This window comes from Hemitrygon akajei, chromosome 2 (genome assembly GCF_048418815.1).
Source record: "Hemitrygon akajei chromosome 2, sHemAka1.3, whole genome shotgun sequence".
Classification (NCBI taxonomy): Eukaryota; Metazoa; Chordata; class Chondrichthyes; order Myliobatiformes; family Dasyatidae; genus Hemitrygon; species Hemitrygon akajei.
Genome location: NC_133125.1, coordinates 107,349,751 through 107,369,917, shown reverse-complemented (window position 1 = coordinate 107,369,917; position 20,167 = coordinate 107,349,751). Strand labels below are relative to the sequence as shown.

Below are 20,167 nucleotides of genomic sequence, written 5' to 3'. Positions count from 1 at the left end.
TGCAAATGCTTTTTTTTCGAACCGTGCCTGTAACACGGCTACTTTTAAAATACATACCTATCGGTAACACACAAATTACGTTGGGTATACTTTTTTACTGAACAGTGCATGAACAACATTCCAACATCTCCTAACGACTGGTTAAAAAAAATATATATACTGCAGCCTACCAGGAAAAGTTATTGATCGCCTTCTTCATCTTCCTCCTGCGCACTAAAACCATCAAAGTCCTCTTCTTCAGTGTCTGAATTGAACAACCTCAGGATCTCATCACTCACTTCAGTCTCTTCGTTGTCGCTCTCACTTGAGCGCACGCGATCCTCTTCATCACGCAGCAGTCCAGCCTTTCGAAACCCGTTGGTGATGGTGGATGTTGTGACATGGCTCCAAGCATTTAGGATCCACTGGCAGACTTGAGTTAAAGATGCTCTTCGCATGTGGCCCTTTTTTGGTAAAGGATTTCTCGCCGCTCGTCATCCAAGTCTCCCACTCAATGCGTAGTGCCACTTTAAATGCCCGGTTCACGCTGATGTCCAGTGGCTGCAAATACTTCGTGGTGCCCCCAGGAATCACAGCTGGAATTGAGTTTGTACTCTTGATGGCAGCTTTCACTGAATCTGTTATATGAGCCCTCATGCTGTCCATAACGAGCAACGCTTTTTTTATGTGAAAAAATCCCCCCGGTCGCTTGGCGTAGCACTCTCTGAGCCAATCCTTCATTAGACTCTCCATCATCCAACCTTTCTTATTGACTTTCACCATGATTTCTTTTGGGAATTTTTCCTTTGGCATTGTCAGCCGCTTAAAAATCACCATTGGTGGAAGCTTTAGTCCGGATGCTGTGCAGCTCAGAACACAAGTAAAATGCGTTCTCTCATGGCCACTTGTTTTCAGTATGATGGACGAGTCACCTTTTTTTATTAACAGTCCGAGTGAGAGGCAGGTCAAACGTCAAAGGTACTTCATCCATATTTATGATTTCATCTGGCCCGATGGAATTCTCCGCTATCTTTGTTTGAGTGAATATGCGGAAGTTAGCAAGTTTTTCCTCATGGTCGGGAGGGAGCTGCTGACAGAGAGTCGTGCATACCCTGATGGACAGGCCTTTTCGTCTCATAAATCTAAAACACCACGATGGCCCACCTCTAAAATCTTCGATTGTCATTTTGGTGGCGATTGCTTTAGCCTTCAGTCTGATCTGCACGGTGGAAACACCGCGGCCGCGTGCTCTCTGTGTGTTAACCCAGTCTTCAAGAAAGTTTTCAAGTTCGGGCCATCTGCTGTGATTACCTCTGAAAGCTTTTGTCGTCTTTTTGCATTGATTCAGTTCATCGCGCTGGCGTCTCCACCGTCTGACCATCGATTCATGTATGCCAAGATTACGCGCAGCAGCTCGATTTCCTTCTTCAACCGCCAGATTGATTGCCTTTAACTTAAAAGCTGCATCATATGCTTTTCTTCGAGTGTTTTCCATGTTGATGAGGGTGAGTACAAATGGCTGATTTACAATAATTTGTGAAGTGCGCTTGATTTATCGTACAATTTCATTGGACCTCTGTGAACTACTCATCAATTTTATTGGTCTACTGTTACGAGGTAAAATGTTTTGGCGGCATGAAAAAAACCCATCTATTAGCCGCACCGTATTAAAAGCCGCTGTGTTCAATGCTGTTCAAAGCATGGGAAAAAAGTAGCGGCTTATAATCCGACATCTACAGTAATATTATTTTTTGTCCATGCCTCAAACACTTCTTCTGGAAGCTCACTCCATACACTCACCACCCTTTACATTAATAAAATGCCTGTCAGGGTTTATTTTTAAATCTTTCCCCTTTCACCTTCAACCTGTACCCTCTAGTTATTTTCCCTTTCTGTGGAAACAGTCTGTGTGGATTCAAAAGGCAGGGTATCAGGATCAGAGGCGAGGGTTGGGCCAGGCCAGGCTAGGCCTGCTCGTAGCTCTGAGACGCTTACTCTGCTCTTCACTGCATTGAGGCTGAGGCTGTGGGCCTGCTCTGGGCATCGTGTCCGAGCACTCGCTTTCATTCAAAATGCTTTTTGCTTACTTTCGTTGCTTGCACAATTTGTTCCCCCACCCCCCCCCCCCCACCCCCCCCCATGTTTCTGCCTGTCGGTCTTTTATTTTTTTAAATGGGTTCTTTTGAGTTTCTTGTGGCTGCCTTTAATCTCAAGGTTGTATAATGTAATCATACTTTGATAATAAATGTATTTTGAACCTTATCTATGCCCCTCATGATCTTGTATGCCTCTATAACATTAATCCTCACACTCCTATGCTCCAAGGAATAAAAGTCCTTGCTGCAAAACCTCTCCCTATAACTCTGGCCCTCATGCCCCGCTAACTCAAAGTTTCACTGATTGCTGCTTTTTAATCCCAATCTATTTCATCATACCTTCCACAATCAAGCCACCTAAATGGACAAATTGCCTCCCGAATAATCTATCAAAACGGCTGAAATTCCCTACAGCTTATTAGGGAAAGGGAGCGGGAGATAGATAGGAGCTGCAGGGAGTTAGATAAGTGGGTGATTGTCAGGGAAGAGATGGGAAGAACTCAGATAGTAGAGAGCACCCCTGTGGCCATCCCCCCTCAGTAATCGTCATCTCGTTTTGGATGCTGTTGGGTGGGGGGCGGGGACTGACTGAGTTTAACCTGACTGAGTTTAACCTGACTGAGGACTACCACGGTGATTGGGTGTCTGACACTGAGCCTGGTTCCGTGGTACAGAATGGAAAGAGGAAGATGAGGAATGTGGTAATTATAAGGGATTCCAGTGCAGGGAACAGACAGGTGGTTCTGTCAGCCTGATAGAGATACCCGCATGGTGTGTTGCCTCCCAAGTGCCAGGGTTCGGGATGTCTCGGATTGGGTGCAGAGTATTCTGAAGGGAGAGGGTGAACAGCTAGAAATCTTGGTACGTGTTGGTACCAATGACACAGGTAGAAAAAGGGAGGAGGTCCTGAAGAGAGAATTCAGGGAGTTGAGTAGGAAGCTGAAAAGCAGGACCTCCAGGGTAGTAGTCTCAGGATTGTTGCCTGTGCCACGTGCTAACGAGCGCAAGAATAGCATGATCAGGCATATTAATGCGTGGCTGAGAGACTGGTGTAGGGGGCAGGGCTTCAGATTCCTGGATCACTAGGGCCTCTTCTGGGGGAGGTACAACCTGTACAAAAAGGACGGGTTACACCTGAACCTAAAGGGGTCCAATATCCTAGCAGGCAGGCTTAATAGGGCTGTTAGGGAGGGTTTAAACTAATTTGGCAGAGGGATGGCAACCAGAGCGGTAGGGCTGAGGAAAGGAAAAACAGAAATGGATCAAAGATAGCATGCATCAAATACGATAGAAAGGACAGACAGGAAATGAGGCATAATCACAGCCAGTGGGATGAGTTACAGGGCAAAGGAGGTGTGGTGCAGTTAAAACAGAAAGTAACAAATACTGGACTGAGAGTGTTATATTTCAATGCATGCAGCATAAGAAATAAAATGGACGATCTTGAAATTCAGCTACAGATTGGCAAGCATGACATTGTGGCCATCTCTGAAATTTGGCTAATGGATGGCTGCCATTGGGAGCTGAAATCCAAGGATATACGGTGTATTGGAAAGGTAGGTTAGTAGGCAGAGGGGGTGGTGTGGCCCTGTGTATAAGAAATAATATTAAATCATTAGAAAGGGGTGACATAGGATCAAAAGGTGTAGAGTCTCTATGGGTTGAGCTAAGAAATGGTAAGGGTGAAAGGACCCTAATGGCAGTTGTATACAGGCCTCAAAACAGCAGCCAGGATGTGGATTACAAATTACAGCAGGAGACAGAAAAGGCGCATCAGAAAGGCAATGTCACGATAATCATTGGGGATTTTAACATGAAAGTGGATTGGGAAAACCAGGCCAGTACTGGACCTCAAGAGAGAGAATTTGTAGAATATCTATGGGATGGTTTTTTAGAACAGTGTGTTGTTGAGCCCACTAGGGGATCAGCTGTGTCTTGGTTGGGTGTTGTGCAATGATCTGGAGGTGGTAAGAGAGCTTAACGTTAAGGAACCCTTAGGAAACAGTGATACAATATGATAGAGTTCACTTTGAAAATTAAGGAGAAACTAAATTCCAATGTGTCGGTATTTCAGTGGAATAAAGGAAATTACAATGGCATGAGAGGGAAACTGGCCAAGGTTGACTGGAAAGAGACACTAGCAAGAAGGACAGCAGGGCAGCAATGGCTGGAGTTTCTGCGAAAAATGAGGGAAGTGCAAGACAGATATATTCCAAATAAGAAGAATTTTTCAAATGAAGGGAGGACACTACCATGGCTGACAAGTGAAGTCAGAGCCAAAGTAAAAGCAAAAGAGAGGGCATACAATGAAGCCAAAGCTAGTGGCAAGATAGAAGATTTGAAAGTTTTTAAAAACTTGCAGAAGGAAACTAAGAAGGTCATTAGGAAAGAAAAGATGAATTATGAAAGGAAGCTGGCAACTAATATCAAAGAAGATACTAAAAGCTTTTTTTAAGTATATAAAGGGCAAAAGATAGTTGAGGGTTGATATAGGACCAATAAAAAATGACACCGGAGATATTGTAATGAGAGATGCAGAAATGGTAGAGGAACTGAATGCGAATTTTGCATCAGTCTTCACAATGAAAGACATCTGCAGTATATCGGGCTTTCAAGAGTGTCAGGAAAGTGAAGTTTGTGCAGTGAAAATTACGGCTGAGAAGGTGCTCAGGAAGCTTAATGGTCTGAGGGTGGATAAATCTCCTGGACCTGATGGAATATACCCCTGGGTTCTGAAGGAAGTAGAAGGAAAGATTGCAGCGGCATTAACAATGATCTTTCAAGAATCAATAGATTCTGGCATTGTACTGGATGACTGGAAAATTGCAAATGTTACTCTGCTATTTAAGAAGGGTGGGAGGCAGCAGAAAGGAAACCATAGACCTGTTAGCCTGACATCAGTGGTTGGGAAGTTGTTGGAATTAATTGTTAGGGATGAGATTACAGAATATCTGGAGGCACATGACAAGATAGGCCAAAGCCAGCAAGGTTTCCTGAAAGGAAAATCCTGCTGACTAACCTACTGCAAATTTTTGAGGAAATTTACAAGCAGGGTAGACAAAGGAGATGCAGTAGACATGGTGTACTTGGATTTTCAGACGGCCTTTGACAAGATGCCACACGAGGTTGCTTAGCAAGATAAGAGCCCATGGAATTACAGGGAAGTTACTAGCATGGGTGGAGCATTGGCTGGTCGGCAGAAAACAGAGAGTGGGAATAAAGAGATCCTGTTCTGGCTGGCTGCCGGTTACCACTGGAGTTCCACAGGGGTCGGTGTTGGGACCATTGCTTTTTATGATATATGTCAATGATTTGGACTATGGTATTAACGGATTTGTGGCTAAATTTGCCGATGATACAAAGATAGTTGGGGGAGCGGGTAGTGTTGAAGAAACAGAGCCTGCAAAGAGACTTAGATAGTTTAGGGGAATGGGCAGAGAAGTGGCTAATAAAGTACAATATTGGGAAGTGTCTGGTCATGCACTTTAGTGGAAGAAATAAATAGGCAGACTATTATTTAGATGGAGATAGAATTCAAAATGCAGAGATGCAAAGGGACTTGGGGAGTCCCTGTGCAGGATACCCTAAAGGTTAACCTCCAGGTTGAGTCAGTGGTGAAGAAGGTGCATGCAATGTTGACATTCACTTCTAGAGGTTTAGAATATAAGAGCAGGGAGGTGATGTTGAGGCTCTCATGAGACTACACGGAGTATTGTGTGCAGTTTTGGGCTCCTTATTTTAGAAAGGATATACTGACATTGGAGAGGGTTCAGAGAAGATTCACAAGATGATTCCAGGAATGAAAAGGTTACTGTATGAGGAACGTCTGGCAGCTCTTGGGCTGTATTCCCTGGAGTTCAGGAGAATGGGGGGGGGGGGGGGGGGGGGGGAGGGGGGCAATTCTCACAGAAACATTCCGAATGTTAAAAGGGCTGAACAGATTAGATAAGGCAAAGTTATTTCGCATGGTAGGGGAGTCTAGGACAAGAGAGCATGACTTCAGGATGTCCATTTAGAACAGAGATGCGGAGAAATTACTTTAGTCAGATGGTGGTAAATCTGTGGAATTTATTGCCACAAGCAGCTGTGGAGGCCAAGCCATTGGGTGCATTTAAGGCAGAGATAGATTCTTGATTGGCCAGGGTTTCAAAGGGTATGGGGAGAAGGCAAGGGAGTTGGGATGACTGGAAGAATTGGATCAGCCCATGATTGAATGGCAGAGAGGACTCGATGGGCCGAATAGCCTACTTCTGCTCCTATATCTTATGGTCTTATGATTCTTAACTGGGCTTTGAGATGGCCTAGTGAGCGACTCTGTTTGGCTTGCAGTAGGAGATAATTATCAGCAGCTTGGCTGGAAACATCCACACCATATGAATGAATACGTATGTTGAATAAGTACAAGGATAAGTGAAACTAAAAATCAAGTACATGCACAATATCTTACCAATGTTGTATCTCCAAAAATCCTTCAGACCACTTTGCCTTCGACCGCCGTAGAGATAAATATATCCCTTCCAGACACAACAACCATGCTTGTACCGTTCCACAGGAGCTGTGCTTGTCTGGGAGAGATGTCTCCATACAGGTTGGCCAAATCCCTTATACATGACGTTCCTGTCGCAGCCAGATTATTCACTTATAAATGTCCCAAGCTGAACAATGATGTTGACTTCCACAGTGCACCCAACATTTTTATTAGTTGGAATGCTTTGATGAGCACCACAGAATTATCTAGAAATAAAGAAGAAAGTTATTAATTTTTAACATCAGGTTTCATAAAACATCAAATAATTCACAGCCCTCAGTCTGAATGTCCTAAAGCATTCAAGACCAAAGTCAGAGCTGATGAATTTTGTACTTCTTGGTACGAAACAGACCTTTTTTTTCTAGAGCCAGTTAATGGTTTCTTAAGCAAAGTTTAAAACATCAGTGTTAATACTAACAGATAAAGGGCACCTCTCAGAGAGAAGCCTTTTGAAAGGACCAAATCTCTTCACATCTGCCAGCCCTTCCCCACCACCAACCTTTTTCTTATTTATCTATAAACCTGCACCACTAATTTGACCAGAAAATGAGTCAAAGGAAAGCAGTTAGCTTATCTGACTAGCTTTCACATACAATGACCCATGCTTACTATATGAGGAGTGGTATGATCTTCAGATGCAGTAGCAAAATTTATCTCAGATGGTAAAATCAAAAATTAGGAAAATTACTTGAAAGCAGAGGAAATCAATCATTTTAAGTATAGTGAAAAACAGAAAGATGTCACAGTCAAGTCAAATTAAATTTATTACCAACGTATGTACATATCACCATATACTGGCGACAACAGTATGGTAGAACATGTGAAGGAGAGGCCTACGTACTGCAAAGGACCTCAGTCTCCCTGGGAAGTAGAGGCCACTCTGGCCCTTTTTGTACACAGCCTGTGTGTTGGTGCTCCACTCAAGTCTGAAAATCCAGGTGCACCCCCAGGTACTTATAGACCCTCACCACATCCACAGTAACAGGGAGCAATGCAGGCTTAGCAGCACCTATGGCCATCACTCCTACTTTCTGGCCAAACAAATTAAGTTTTACACCATAACATCCTGTACAAAAAGGTGCTGAACTCCAATCCAGGTTTTTAAATAGTTCATTCACAGAATGCATGTGTCACTGATAATGCCAACATTATAGCCCATCCCCACAGTCCCTGAAATGAGGGGATCAGAATCCGCACATTTTGTTGTTCTGTGGCAGCAGTACTTTGCAACACATAATCATCAAAAACTGTCAATCACAGAAAGTATACTTAAAAAGTTAAATAGTGCAAAAAGAGAATTTAAAAAACACACACACACACACACACACACACACACACACAAAAACACACACAAAAACACACACAAAAACACACACAAAAACACACACACACACACACACACACACACACACACACACACACACACACACACACACACACACACAACACACACACACACACACACACACACACACACACACACACACACACACACACACACAAACAATGCTGGAGGAACTCAGCAGGTCAGGCAGCATCTCTGGAAATGAATAAACAGCCAAGGTTTCAGGCCAAGGCCCTTCTTCAGAACTGAGAGGGAAGGGGAAAGATGCCAGAATAAAAAGATGGGAGCAGGGGAGAAGGAGGCTAGCTGGTAGATGATAGGTAAAGCCAGGTGGGTGGGAAAGGTAAAGGGCTGGAGAGGAACAAATCTGATAGAAGAGAAGAGTGGATCATTGGAGAAAGGGAGGGAGGAGGGGGCCCAGGAGGTGTCGATAGGCAGGTGAGGGGGGGGGGGAATAGAGGAATAGGGGAGGGGAGAAATCGATATTTATGCCATCAGGTTAGAGGCTACGCAGATGGAATAAAAGGAATAATTCCTCCATCCAGAGCATGGCTTCATCTTGGCACAAGAGGAGGCCGTGGACTGACGTGGTGGAACAGGAATGGGAATCAGAATTAAAACATTTGGTCACCGGGAAGATCCACTTGTGGCGGGTGCAGCGAAGGTGCTTGATAAAGTGGTCGCCCAATTTACAACGTAGAGGAGGCTGCATCAGGAGCACCAAGCACAATAGGTGACTCCAGCAGATTCACAGGTGAAGTTTGGCCTCACTTGGAAGGACTGTTCGAGGTGAGGAAGGTGTATGGGCAAGTGTAGTACTTGGGCTGCCTGCAGGGTTAAGTGTCAGGAAGGAATTTAGTGAGGAGGAGCAATTGGACAAGGGGATCATAAAGGGCATTATCCCTGTGGAAAGTGGGGGGGGGGTGTAAGTAAAAAGTTACATTTAGTGATAGAATCCTTTTGGAGATGGCAGAAGTTGTGGAGAATAATGGGGTAGTAGGTAAGGAAAAGAGGAACTCCATCACTGTTAAGGTGGCGAGAAGATGGGGTGAGCACGGATGTACAAGAAATGAAGAAGATGCAGGTAAGAGCAGCACCAATAGAGGAGGGAGGGAATCTTGTTCTTTAAAGGAGGACGACATTCTGATGTCCTGGAACAGAAAGCCATATCCTGGAAACAGATGCAGTGGAGGTGAAGAAATTGAGAAAAGGGAGTAGCATTTCTACAGGAGACAGGGTGGAAAGAGGTATCATTAAGGTAACCATGAGAATCAGTAGGTTCATAAAAGATGTTAGCTGACAGCTTGTCTCCAGCGATGGAGACACAGAGAAAGGAGAGGAAATTGTCAGAGGTGGACCAATTGAATTTAAGGGCAGGGTGGAAGTTAGAGGTAAAGTCGGTAAACTTGACAAGCTCAGCATGGGTGCATGAAGCAGCACCAATACATTGATGAGGTAGTGTTCATGGGTTCAATGTCCATTTAGAAGTCTGATGGAAAAGGGGAAGAAGGGTCAATCCCACTGTGGGTCTAAGGTCACATTTAGACCAGACCTGATCTGGAAATGGAAACTGCTTGTGAGTGACATAGCTCTTGGTGACAATTTCATGATTACTGACCAACATACACACAAAATAATGGAGGATCTCAGTAGGTCAGGCAGCATCAAGGGAGAGGAATTAACAGTTGATGTTTTGGGCCGAGACTCTTCATGATGAAGGGTCTCGCTACAAAACTTGAACCATTACTGCCTGAACTGTTGAGTTCCTTCAGTACGTGTGCTGCTCTGGATCCCAGCACCTCGAGTGTTTACAATTACTGATACTACCTCCCAATTACAGATTTTATTAGCTGAATTTAAACTTCACAAATACCGTCATGAAACATTAACTCATTATTACTAAATGAACAGTCCAGGCTTTTGGATACTTGTCCTAAAACTTATCTAACATGCTACTGCACTCTCACTGGTTACACAGATAAGAAATGCAGAAATGAGAGAAATGCAGGCTTGTGGCCAATGTCCCCGCAGAGTCAGAGCAAGCTGGCAAGTTTAAGAGGTGAAATTGGGAAACAATTCTACAAACAGATGGAGTAAAAGTCCAAACCTTAGTTCTGCACACGGCAGTCAAAACTAGTTAAATCAATAATTTTATATATATGTTTTGTAAGATACATTTTACCCAAACTGGGATATGGGGAGAATTTCTAGTGTTGCGTCAGAACATGGTGCAAGAGGCTCAAATAAATAAATAAACAAACAAACAAACAAACAAAGAAAATCTACAGATGCTGGAAGTCCAGAGTAACACACACAAAATGCTGGAGGAGCCCAGCAGTCCTGATGAAGGGTCTCGGGCCAAAATGTTGACTCTTCATAGATGCTGCCTGACCTGCTGAGTTCCTCCGGCATTTTGTGCACATTATTTTGAAAAATTTAGACAATTTTTTCCTGTTCCCACATTTAGTGTCAACAAGAGATAAACATTCCAAATTTGAATGCACAATGACAACCAATTCAACTCTTGGGAGTGGTACTCAGGGTACTGTCAGCAACTAAACAGGGTTGAGTGTCTATTCATGGTCCAGTCAGAAAGGACAGCTGCCACTGAGTGTCCAATCACACTCCAATCAGGAGCAGCAGTTGCTGCTTTTAATTATTATGTTAACTGTTGCTACTCAACAATAAACACAAAAATCTCGGCCAACACTTCATGCAGTGTGCTTTTTGGACTAAAATCTTATCTTCTCTCCCTCTCAGGTGGCAGTAAAAGAAACCATGGCTTGACTCGGAACAAGGGCAATTATCCCTCAGTGTCCTGGGTAGAAACACAGAAAACCTGCAGCACAATACAGGCACTTCGACCCACAAAGCTATGCCAAACATGTCCCCACCTTGGAACTACCTAGGCTTACCCACAGCCCTCTATTTTCCTAAGCTCCATGTACCTAGCCAGGAGTCTCTTAAAAGACCCTATCATTTCCGCCTCCACCACTGCTGCCGGCAGCCCATTCCACGCACTCACCACTCTCTGTGTAAAAAACTTATCCCTGACATCTCATCCGTACCTGCTTCCAGGCACCTTAAAACTATGCCTCCTCGTGCTAGCCATTTCAGCCCTGGGGAAAAGACTCTCACTATCCAGACGATCAATGCCTCTCATTATCTTGTACACCTCTATCAGGTCACCTCTCATGCTCCGTCGTTCCAAAGAAAAAAGGCCGAGTTCACTCAACCTATTTTCATAAGGCATGCTCCCCAATCCAGGCAACATCCTTGTAAATCTCCTCTGCACCCTTTCTATGGTTTCCACATCTTTCCTGTAGTGAGGCGACCAGAATTGAGCACAGTACACCAAATGGGGTCTGACCAGAGTCCTATACAGCTGCAACATTACCTCTTGGCTCTTAAACTCAATCCTATGATTGATGAAGGCCAATGCACTGTATGCCTTCTTAACCACAGAGTCAACCTGCGTAGCAGCTTTGAATGTCCTATGGACTTGGACCCCAAGATCCCTCTGATCGTCCACACTACCAAGAGTCTTGCCATTAGTATTATATCCTGCCATCATATTTGACCTACCAAAATGAAACAGCTCACACTTACCTGGGTTGAACTCCATCTGCCACTTCTCAGCCTATCAATGTCCTGCTGTAACCTCTGACAGCCCTCCACACTATCCACAACACCTCCAACCTTTGTGTCATCAGCAAATTTACTAACCCATCTCTCCACTTCCTCATCCAGGTCATTTATAAAAATGAGAAAGAGTAGGGGTCCCAGAACAGACCCCTGAGGCACTCCACTGGTCACTGGCCTCCATGCAGAATATGATCCGTCTACAACCACTCTTTGACATCTGTGGGCAAGCCAGTTCTGGATCCACAAAGCAATGTCCCCTTGGATCCCATGCCTTCTTACTTTCTCAATAAACCTTGCATGGGGTACCTTATCAAATGCCTTGCTGAAATCCATATACACTATACCTACCACTCTACCTTCATCAATGTGTTTAGTCACATCCTCAACAAATTCAATCAGGCTCGTAAGGCACAACCTGCCTTTGACAAAGCCATGCTGACTATTCCTAATCATATTATGCCTCTTCAAATGTTCATAAATCCTGCCTCTCAAGATCTTCTCCATCAACTCACCCACCACTGAGGTAAGACTTACTGGTCTATAATTTCCTGGGCTATCTCTACTCCCTTTCTTGAATAAAGGAACAACGTCTGCAACCCTCTAATCCTCCAGAACCTCTCCCGTTCTCACTGATGATGCAACGATCATTGCCAAAGGCAATCTCCTCCCTCACTTCCCACAGTAGCCTGGGGTACACCTCATCTGGTCATGGTGACTTATCCAACTTGATGCTTTCCGAAAGCTCCAGCACATCCTCTTCCTTAATATCTACATGCTCAAACTTTTCAATCCACTGCAAGTCATCCCTACAATCGCCAAGATCCTTTTCCATAGTAAATACTGAAGCAAAGTATTTATTAAGTACCTCTGCCATCTCCTCTGGTTTCATGCATATTTTTCCATTGTCACACTGGATTGCTCCTATTCTCTCATGTCCGATCCTCTTGCTCTTCATTCACATACTTATAGAACACTTTGAGGTTTTCCTTAATCCTGTCCGCCAAGGCCTTCTCATGGCCCCTTTTAGCTCCCCTAATTTCATTCTTAAGCTCTTTCCTGCTAGCCTTATAATCTTCTAGATCTCTATCGTTACCTAGTTTTTTGAACCTTTCCTAAGCTCTTCTTTTCTTCTTGACTAGATTTACAACAGCCTTTGTACACCGCGGTTCCTGTATCCTACCATACTTTCCGTCTCATTGGAACATATCTATGCAGAACTCTACGCAAATATCCCTTGAACATTTGCCACATTTCTTCCGTACTTTTCCCTAAGAACATCTGCTTCCAAGTTCCTGCCTGATAGCCTCATATTTCTCCTTACTCCAATTAAACGTTTCCCTAACTTGTCTGTTCCTATCCCTCTCCAATGCTATGGTAAAGGAGATAGAATTGTGATCACTATCTCCAAAATGCTCTCCCACTGAGAGATCTGACACCTGACCAGGTTCATTTCCCAATACCAGATCAAGTTCAACCTCTCCTCTTGTAGGCTTATCTACATATTGTGTCAAGAAACCTTCCTGAACACACCTAACAAACTCCACCCCATCTAAACCCCTCACTCTAGGGAGATGCCGATCGATATTTGGGAAATTAAAATCTCCCACCACAATAACCCTGTTATTATGTACACCTTTCCAAAATATTTTTAATATTCATTTTTATTTAGAGATTCAGCACTGCCTAATTACACCCATGTGACTAATTAGCTTGCACACACTTGGAATGTGGGAGGCGGAGGAAGAAACTCAAGCAGTTACAAGGAGAATGTCCAAACCTCATACAGATAGTGGTGGGTCTCTTAATAATAAATAAAAATCAGCAGAACAGATCGTCTGAGCACTATTACATTGCTGAGGACAAATTAGCTGTCGTATTTATGTCATTACAATGAGTAGTTGTACAAGTGTCACTATGGACATGCTGTTCCACCTCTCCAGGCTGGTATGTTTCTCTTGGGGACAAGGCACTAGAGCAGTTTCACTCTTTCCATCATTTCAAAAACCAGTTCCAAAACCTCAGTACAGCAGAAATGACGGATAATTGGAGAGTGACTACTTTAATACCAAAACAGAAAGTTCTGCACCGATCATTTTGTTCGACCTGCAGAAATAGCTTGAACCATTAATCACCAGATGAGATCCATCACCCGTCAAATTCCCAAGCAAATGGCTAAGACTGTGATAATCTATAATTGCCAACTATGTTTTCTTGCTGCAGTTATTAATCAAAGCAGATTAATACCTTACATCAATTTGCTGGAGGAACTCAGTGGATCAAGTGACTTCAACGTTAGGGGTGGAGGGGGGAGACATTTCCAAATTACGGGTCAAAACCCTCCATTAGGATGTCCATACCAGTCCTGATACAGGGTTTTGACTGACTTTACACATCCTCCATTAGGACATCCATACCAGTCCTGATACAGGGTTTTGACCTGACTTTACACTTCCTATATTAGGACATCCATACCAGTCCTGATACAGGGTTTTGACCTGACTTTACACATCCTCCATTAGGACATCCATACCAGTCCTGATACAGGGTTTTGACTGACTTTACACATCCTCCATTAGGACATCCATACCAGTCCTGATACAGGGTTTTGACCTGAATCTCTGGCATTTCTTTTCCATCCACAAGTTGTTACATGCTGACTCAGTTCCTGTTTGTTGCTTCACATTCCAGCACCCGCAGTCTCTGGTGCCTCCCCTCAACACTTTACATATTCTATAAGCAATCTATTTTGAGCATCGTGGCACTGGGGATTATTTTTCTCAAACCACTCTCAGCATTGGATTTGCCAGTCTGTGTAGATTAACAGCATTCACATCTACAGTGTTTTACACATGTGCTATGGCACTGTCCTCACCGTGTGACACAGAAGCCGCGTTTAGATGGACAGACATTGGATTGATTTCAAGCCTGCCAATTCGCTTCTCTGCTTTATTCCTGTGTAACGTTGGAAAGTTAAGGCAACATTCTGACTATTTCACTAAAGTCTGCGGTGATGAACAAATGATTGGAAAACCTGTCACCAATCCTTTCCAACTGCCAAATACCCAACTATTCATGTCTTGTCTTTCATGTTCTAGAACTTAGCAACTTCAAATACCAGTGTTCCAGCCTTTCATTCTCAATGCACAGCAGTTATGTTGTCAGAATAGTAATTCAGAAGCCTGGAAATATGATTAAAGATATGAATTCAGATGTCCTAGGGCAAGGAAATTGAATTCAGTCAATTAAATACATCTGAGATAAAAATAGCTGATGCCACTAATGTTGACCTAAAAAGTTCAAAGTTCAAAGTATATTTATTAACAATGTATGTATACATCATAGAACCTTGAGATTTATCTCCTTACAGGCAGCCACAAAACAAAGAAACCCAAGAGACCATCAAATACCCAAAGCGCAGAGAGAAAAAAGAACACAAATCATGCAAACAATAAAAGCAAGCGACAGCATTCAGCATGAAAGTGATTCCACAGACATGAAGCCCGGAGTAGATGGAGTAGGCCCACAACCTCAGTTCATCACACAGCAGAGCAAAAATGTCGTGGAGCTCACAGACATGAAGCCAGAGCAGCCAGAGCAGGCCCACAGCCTCAGCCTCACGGCAGCGAGCAGAACCAACACGACCCACACCTCTGGTCCCAACACCCTGCCTTTTCAATCCATCTGGCCCAGCGTTTAAAATCGTCCAAACATTGGGTTCAATAATGGCCAGTAAGGAGGGAAATTAATCGTTATCCTGCCAGTACCAGTAGTGTGGCTGACTTGTAACCGCTCTCTGAAAAGGTCCAGGAAGTCACACGGACACTGAAGGTGCAAGGCTGTTCAACACTGTCTTCTAAAGGGCAAATGGAGTGGAGAGGGTCAGCTTAAAATTCCTTGCATTAACGTATCAGAGGAGCAGTCCTTGGCCCAGCATATAACAGTCAACACAAAGAAGGCACGATAGTGCCTCACACACAAAATGCTGGTGGAACGCAACAGGCCAGGCAGCATCTATAGGAAGTACAGTCGACGTTTCGGGCCGAGACCCTTCGTCAGGACAAACTGAAAGAAAAGATAGTAAGAGATTTGAAAGTAGGAGGGGGGGGGGAAATGCAAAATGATAGAAGACCGGAGGGGGTGGGGTGAAGCTAAGAGCTGGAAAGGTAATTGGCAAACGGGATACAGAGCTAGAGAAGAGAAAGGATCATGAGACAGGAGGCCTAGGGAGAAAGAAAGGGGGAGGGGAGCACCAGAGGGAGATGGAGAACAAGCAGAGTGATGGGCAGAGAGAGAGAACAAAAAGGGGGGGGGGAATAAATAAATCAGGAATGGAGTAAGAAGGGGAGGAGGGGGCATTAATGGAAGTTAATGTTCATGCCATCAGGTTGGTGGCTACCCAGCTGGTATATAAGGTGTTGTTTCTCCAATCTGAGTGTGACTTCATCCTGACAGTAGAGGAGGCCATGGATAGACATATGCCAATGGGAATGGGACGTGGAATTAAAATGTGTGGCCACTGGGAGATCCTGCTTTCTCTGGCAGATAGAGTGTAGGTGTTCAGCAAAATGGTCTCCCAGTCTGTGTCGGGTCTCACCAATATATAAAAGGCCGCACCGGGAGCACCGGACACAGTGCCTCTAGTGTCTTAGAAGTTTGCATTAATTTGGCATATTACTAAAACTTTTGACAAACTTCAAGAGATGCACAGTGGGGTGACTGGTTGCATCACAGCCTGGTGCCCAGGAATGGAAAAGGGTATAGAAAGTGGTGGATACAGCCCAGTCCATCACAGGCAAAGCCCTCCCCACCACTGAGCACATTTACATGGAGTGCTGCCACAAGAAAGCAACTTCCAAAGCCCCCCAACATGCTCTCTTCTTGCCATTGTGAATGGGCAGGAGGTACAGGGGCTTTAGGTCTCATTCATCCAGGTTCAGGAACAGATGTTGCCTACAACTGTCAGGCTCTAAGGCAGAATGGACAAATTCACTCACCACTACTCTTAACTGAATCCATGACCTACAGACTCACTTTCAAGGACTTTATTTACAACTTGGGTTCTCAATATTATTTTTATTAAGACCCTATAAGACACAGGAGCAGAATTAGGCCATTCAGCCCATCATGTCTGCTCTGGCTTTTCATCATGGCTGCTCCATTTCCCTCTCAACCCCATTCTCCTGCCTCCTCCCCATAATCATTCATGCCCTGACTAATCAAAAACCTACCAACCTCCACCTTAAATACACCCTACGACCTGATCGCCAAAGCCACCTGCGGCAACAAATTCCACAGATTCACCACTCTCTGGCTAAAGGAACTCATCCTCATTTCTGTTGTAAATGGAACAGGCTCTATTCTGAGCCTGTGTCTTCTGGTCTTAGACTCTCCCACCACACGAAACATCTCCACATCCACTCTATCTAGGCTTTTCAATATTCAATAGGTGTCAATGTGATTCCTTCTCATTCTGCTAAATCACATCCTTGCTTTTATATTGTAGTCCTTTTGAAATGAACGGAAACATTGCATTTGCCTTCCTCACCACCAACTCAACCTGCAAATTAGCCTTCAGGGAATCCTGCAGAAGAACTCCCAAATCCCTTTGCACCTCATATTTTTGAATTCTTTTCCCATGTAGAAAATAGTCTATGCTTTTATTCCTTCTACCAAACTGCATGACTATACACTTCTCAACACTATATTCCATCTGCTGCTTCTTTGCCCTTTCTTCTCATCTGTCCAAGTTCTGCTGAAGCCCCTCTACTTCCTCACAACTACCGACCCCTCCTCCTATATGTTCTATAGGTCAGTTGTGGAGAGCGCCCTCTTCTTTGTGGTGGCGTGTTGGGGAGGAAGCATTAAGAAGAGGGACGCCTCACGTCTTAATAAGCTGGTAAGGAAGGCGGGCTCTGTCGTGGGTAAAGTACTGGAGAGTTTAACATCGGTAGCTGAGCGAAGGGCGCTGAGTAGGCTACGGTCAATTATGGAAAACTCAGAACATCCTCTACATAGCACCATCCAGAGACAGAGAAGCAGTTTCAGCGACAGGTTACTATCGATGCAATGCTCCTCAGACAGGATGAAGAGGTCAATACTCCCCAATGCCATTAGGCTTTACAATTCAACCGCCAGGACTTAAGAACTTTTTAAAAGCTATTATTAATGCTTTTTGAGATAGTGATTCAGATGCATATCATATTTTTTACTGAGTTAAGTATTGTATGTAATTAGTTCTGCTACAACAAGTGTATGGGACATTGGAAAAAAAGTTGAATTTCCCCATGGGGATGAATAAAGTATCTATCTATCTATCTTCGTATCATCCTCAAACATGGCCACAAAGCTATCAATTCAGCAGCATTTTCCAGCTGTCTGATGTCTACTCTCACCTCTCTTTACATATCTAAAAAAACTTTCTGATATCCTCTTTGAAATTATTGACTAGCTTTCCATCATATTTCATCTCCCCCCACCCCCCACCGTAACTTTCTCGGTTGCCTTCTGTTGATTTTCAAGTTTCCTAATCCTCTAACTTCCCACTCATGTTTGCTCTATGCTATGCCTTCTCTTTTGCTTTTACGTTGGCTTCGACTTCCCTCGTCAGCCACGATTGCATCATCCTGCCTTTACAATACTTTTTCTTTGCGATGCATCTATCTTGCACTTTCTGAATTGCTTCCAGATACTCCAGGCATTGCTGCTCTGCCATCATCCCTGCTAGTGTCCCCTTCCAATCAACTTCGGCCAGCACCTCTCTTATGTCTTTGTAATTATTTGTATGTTCTGTCATCTTTTGCACATTTGTTTGGAAAATTCCATTGTATTTCATTTTTTACTGTGAATCCCTGCACAAGAGATGAATCTCAAAGTAGTATATAGTAGCACACATGTACCCTGATAATAATTTTGAATTTATAATGATAAGGAGGATGCATCTGCATCACCATCCCATGGAAACAAAGAACTAAAGATGACAAGAGCATGTACTGTGTCTGTGTTGCCTTGATGTAGCCAATCAATTAATCCAATGGTTCCCAACCTGGGGTCCATGGACCCCTTGCTTAATGGTATTGGTCCATGACATAAAAAAATTTGGGAACCTCTGAATTAATCCTATTCCCATGTTCTTTCCATATTGCTTTGTTTCCGTTTCCCCAATGAGGTATTTATCTCTCTGGAACGCTGCTATTTTCAGACAACACATGGAAAATCACAACTGCCTGTGCAAAGGAAACATCGTCTCCGTATTGTCTGCCAATCACTATAAATCTATGCCACAGTGATCATTTTGTTTGCCAATGGAAAGTTACTTTTTTTTGAAAAAATGTTGTCAAAATTTGATATTCAATCTCATTTGAGGTTTCCTTGTTCCAAGAAGCCTAATCCGTTTCTCTAATCTTAGAACTTCTCAATACAAGTATCATTATTTAATTCTGTTCTGCAGCCACAGCAACACCTATGTTGGGCTTTGAGCAGAATACTCCTTTATAACAGAACTGATCTGTTCAGTGTCTACAGTTGTTGTGGGATTCCCCATTACTGAACAATTGAGTATCGTTCCACCCACTGTGCCAGCCAAGAGGTCGTGGTGGCCAGCCATTTCAATTTCAATTTCACTTCCCGACCTCTAAAGGCCATGTCTATCCACAGCTTCTTCCTCTGACAAGTTGAGACTAAGTACAAATTAGAGCAATTTGAAGAGACCTGAAGTCTCTAGTCTGGTTCGAATTCTCAACCCTCTGGCAAATGCTCCCCCTCCATTTTCTTTCATCTTCTTCTCACCTCCTGATCCAATTGGCTGCCATCACCCCCTGTCTTTTCCCTCCCCTCCCCACCCACTCCCTCTATACATCACCCACTCGCTCTTCCTGCCAATTTTTCTCCCCTCCTCCCTCCCTTTATTCCATCGTTCTCCCTGGTTGTGGAGTCCATCATCTTTAGCCCTCTGTCACTTCCACCCGTTACCACCCAGCTCCTGACACAATTCTCCATCTCTCCCCTCCCTCGACTGCCCATCACCCCGTCACCTGGATCCACCAGCCAGCTCTTGCTCCACCCCTTCCTTCTTAAGGCTGATTTGTGCGTATAGGCTACGCCGTAGGCCTGATTTTCACTTCAACGTAGGTTCTATGCCGTAGTGAGCATGCGCTGGTGTGCGCCAAAACACTAGTTGGCGGTGGGGTGTCTATGCCACTGTGTTGAGTTTGTTTGTGAGAGACATGGACGACGAAATGCAACTCAAACATTTTCGCATGTCGGCAGGTAGATTTGACGATTTGGTTCATCTATTTCGCATCGGTGCACAGACATGGCGGAGAAGAAGCAACCGGAAATGAGCATGAGAAAATACAATGCTACCAAGTGGACCAATCACAGTTGTTGCGATCTGTGTCGTCGCGACGCACGAGTTACTTTTTTGGGGAGGTGCACGTCACCCTACAGCGTAGGGTACATGGTACCTCTAGCATAGATGCAATGCACAAGTATAAATCAGGCTTAAGTTGTCACAGTTTGTTATTTTATACTAACTAGCTTCCCTTTTTCCAGTCCAGATGGTGGCTCTCAGTTCCC

At 44.0% G+C, this 20,167-nt stretch overlaps 1 protein-coding gene across 2 annotated transcripts in view; it reads right to left on the bottom strand.

The window, feature by feature from the left end:
- klhdc3l (kelch domain containing 3-like) overlaps positions 1–20,167 on the bottom strand; it is a 113,313-nt gene that overhangs the window by 80,249 nt on the left and 12,897 nt on the right. For both annotated transcript variants that reach the window (XM_073027001.1, XM_073027011.1), the window contains exon 2: positions 6,523–6,809. In XM_073027001.1, the coding sequence (XP_072883102.1) occupies positions 6,523–6,685 (163 nt within the window). In that variant the 5' untranslated portion in view covers positions 6,686–6,809. The remainder of the gene's footprint in view (positions 1–6,522; positions 6,810–20,167) is intronic.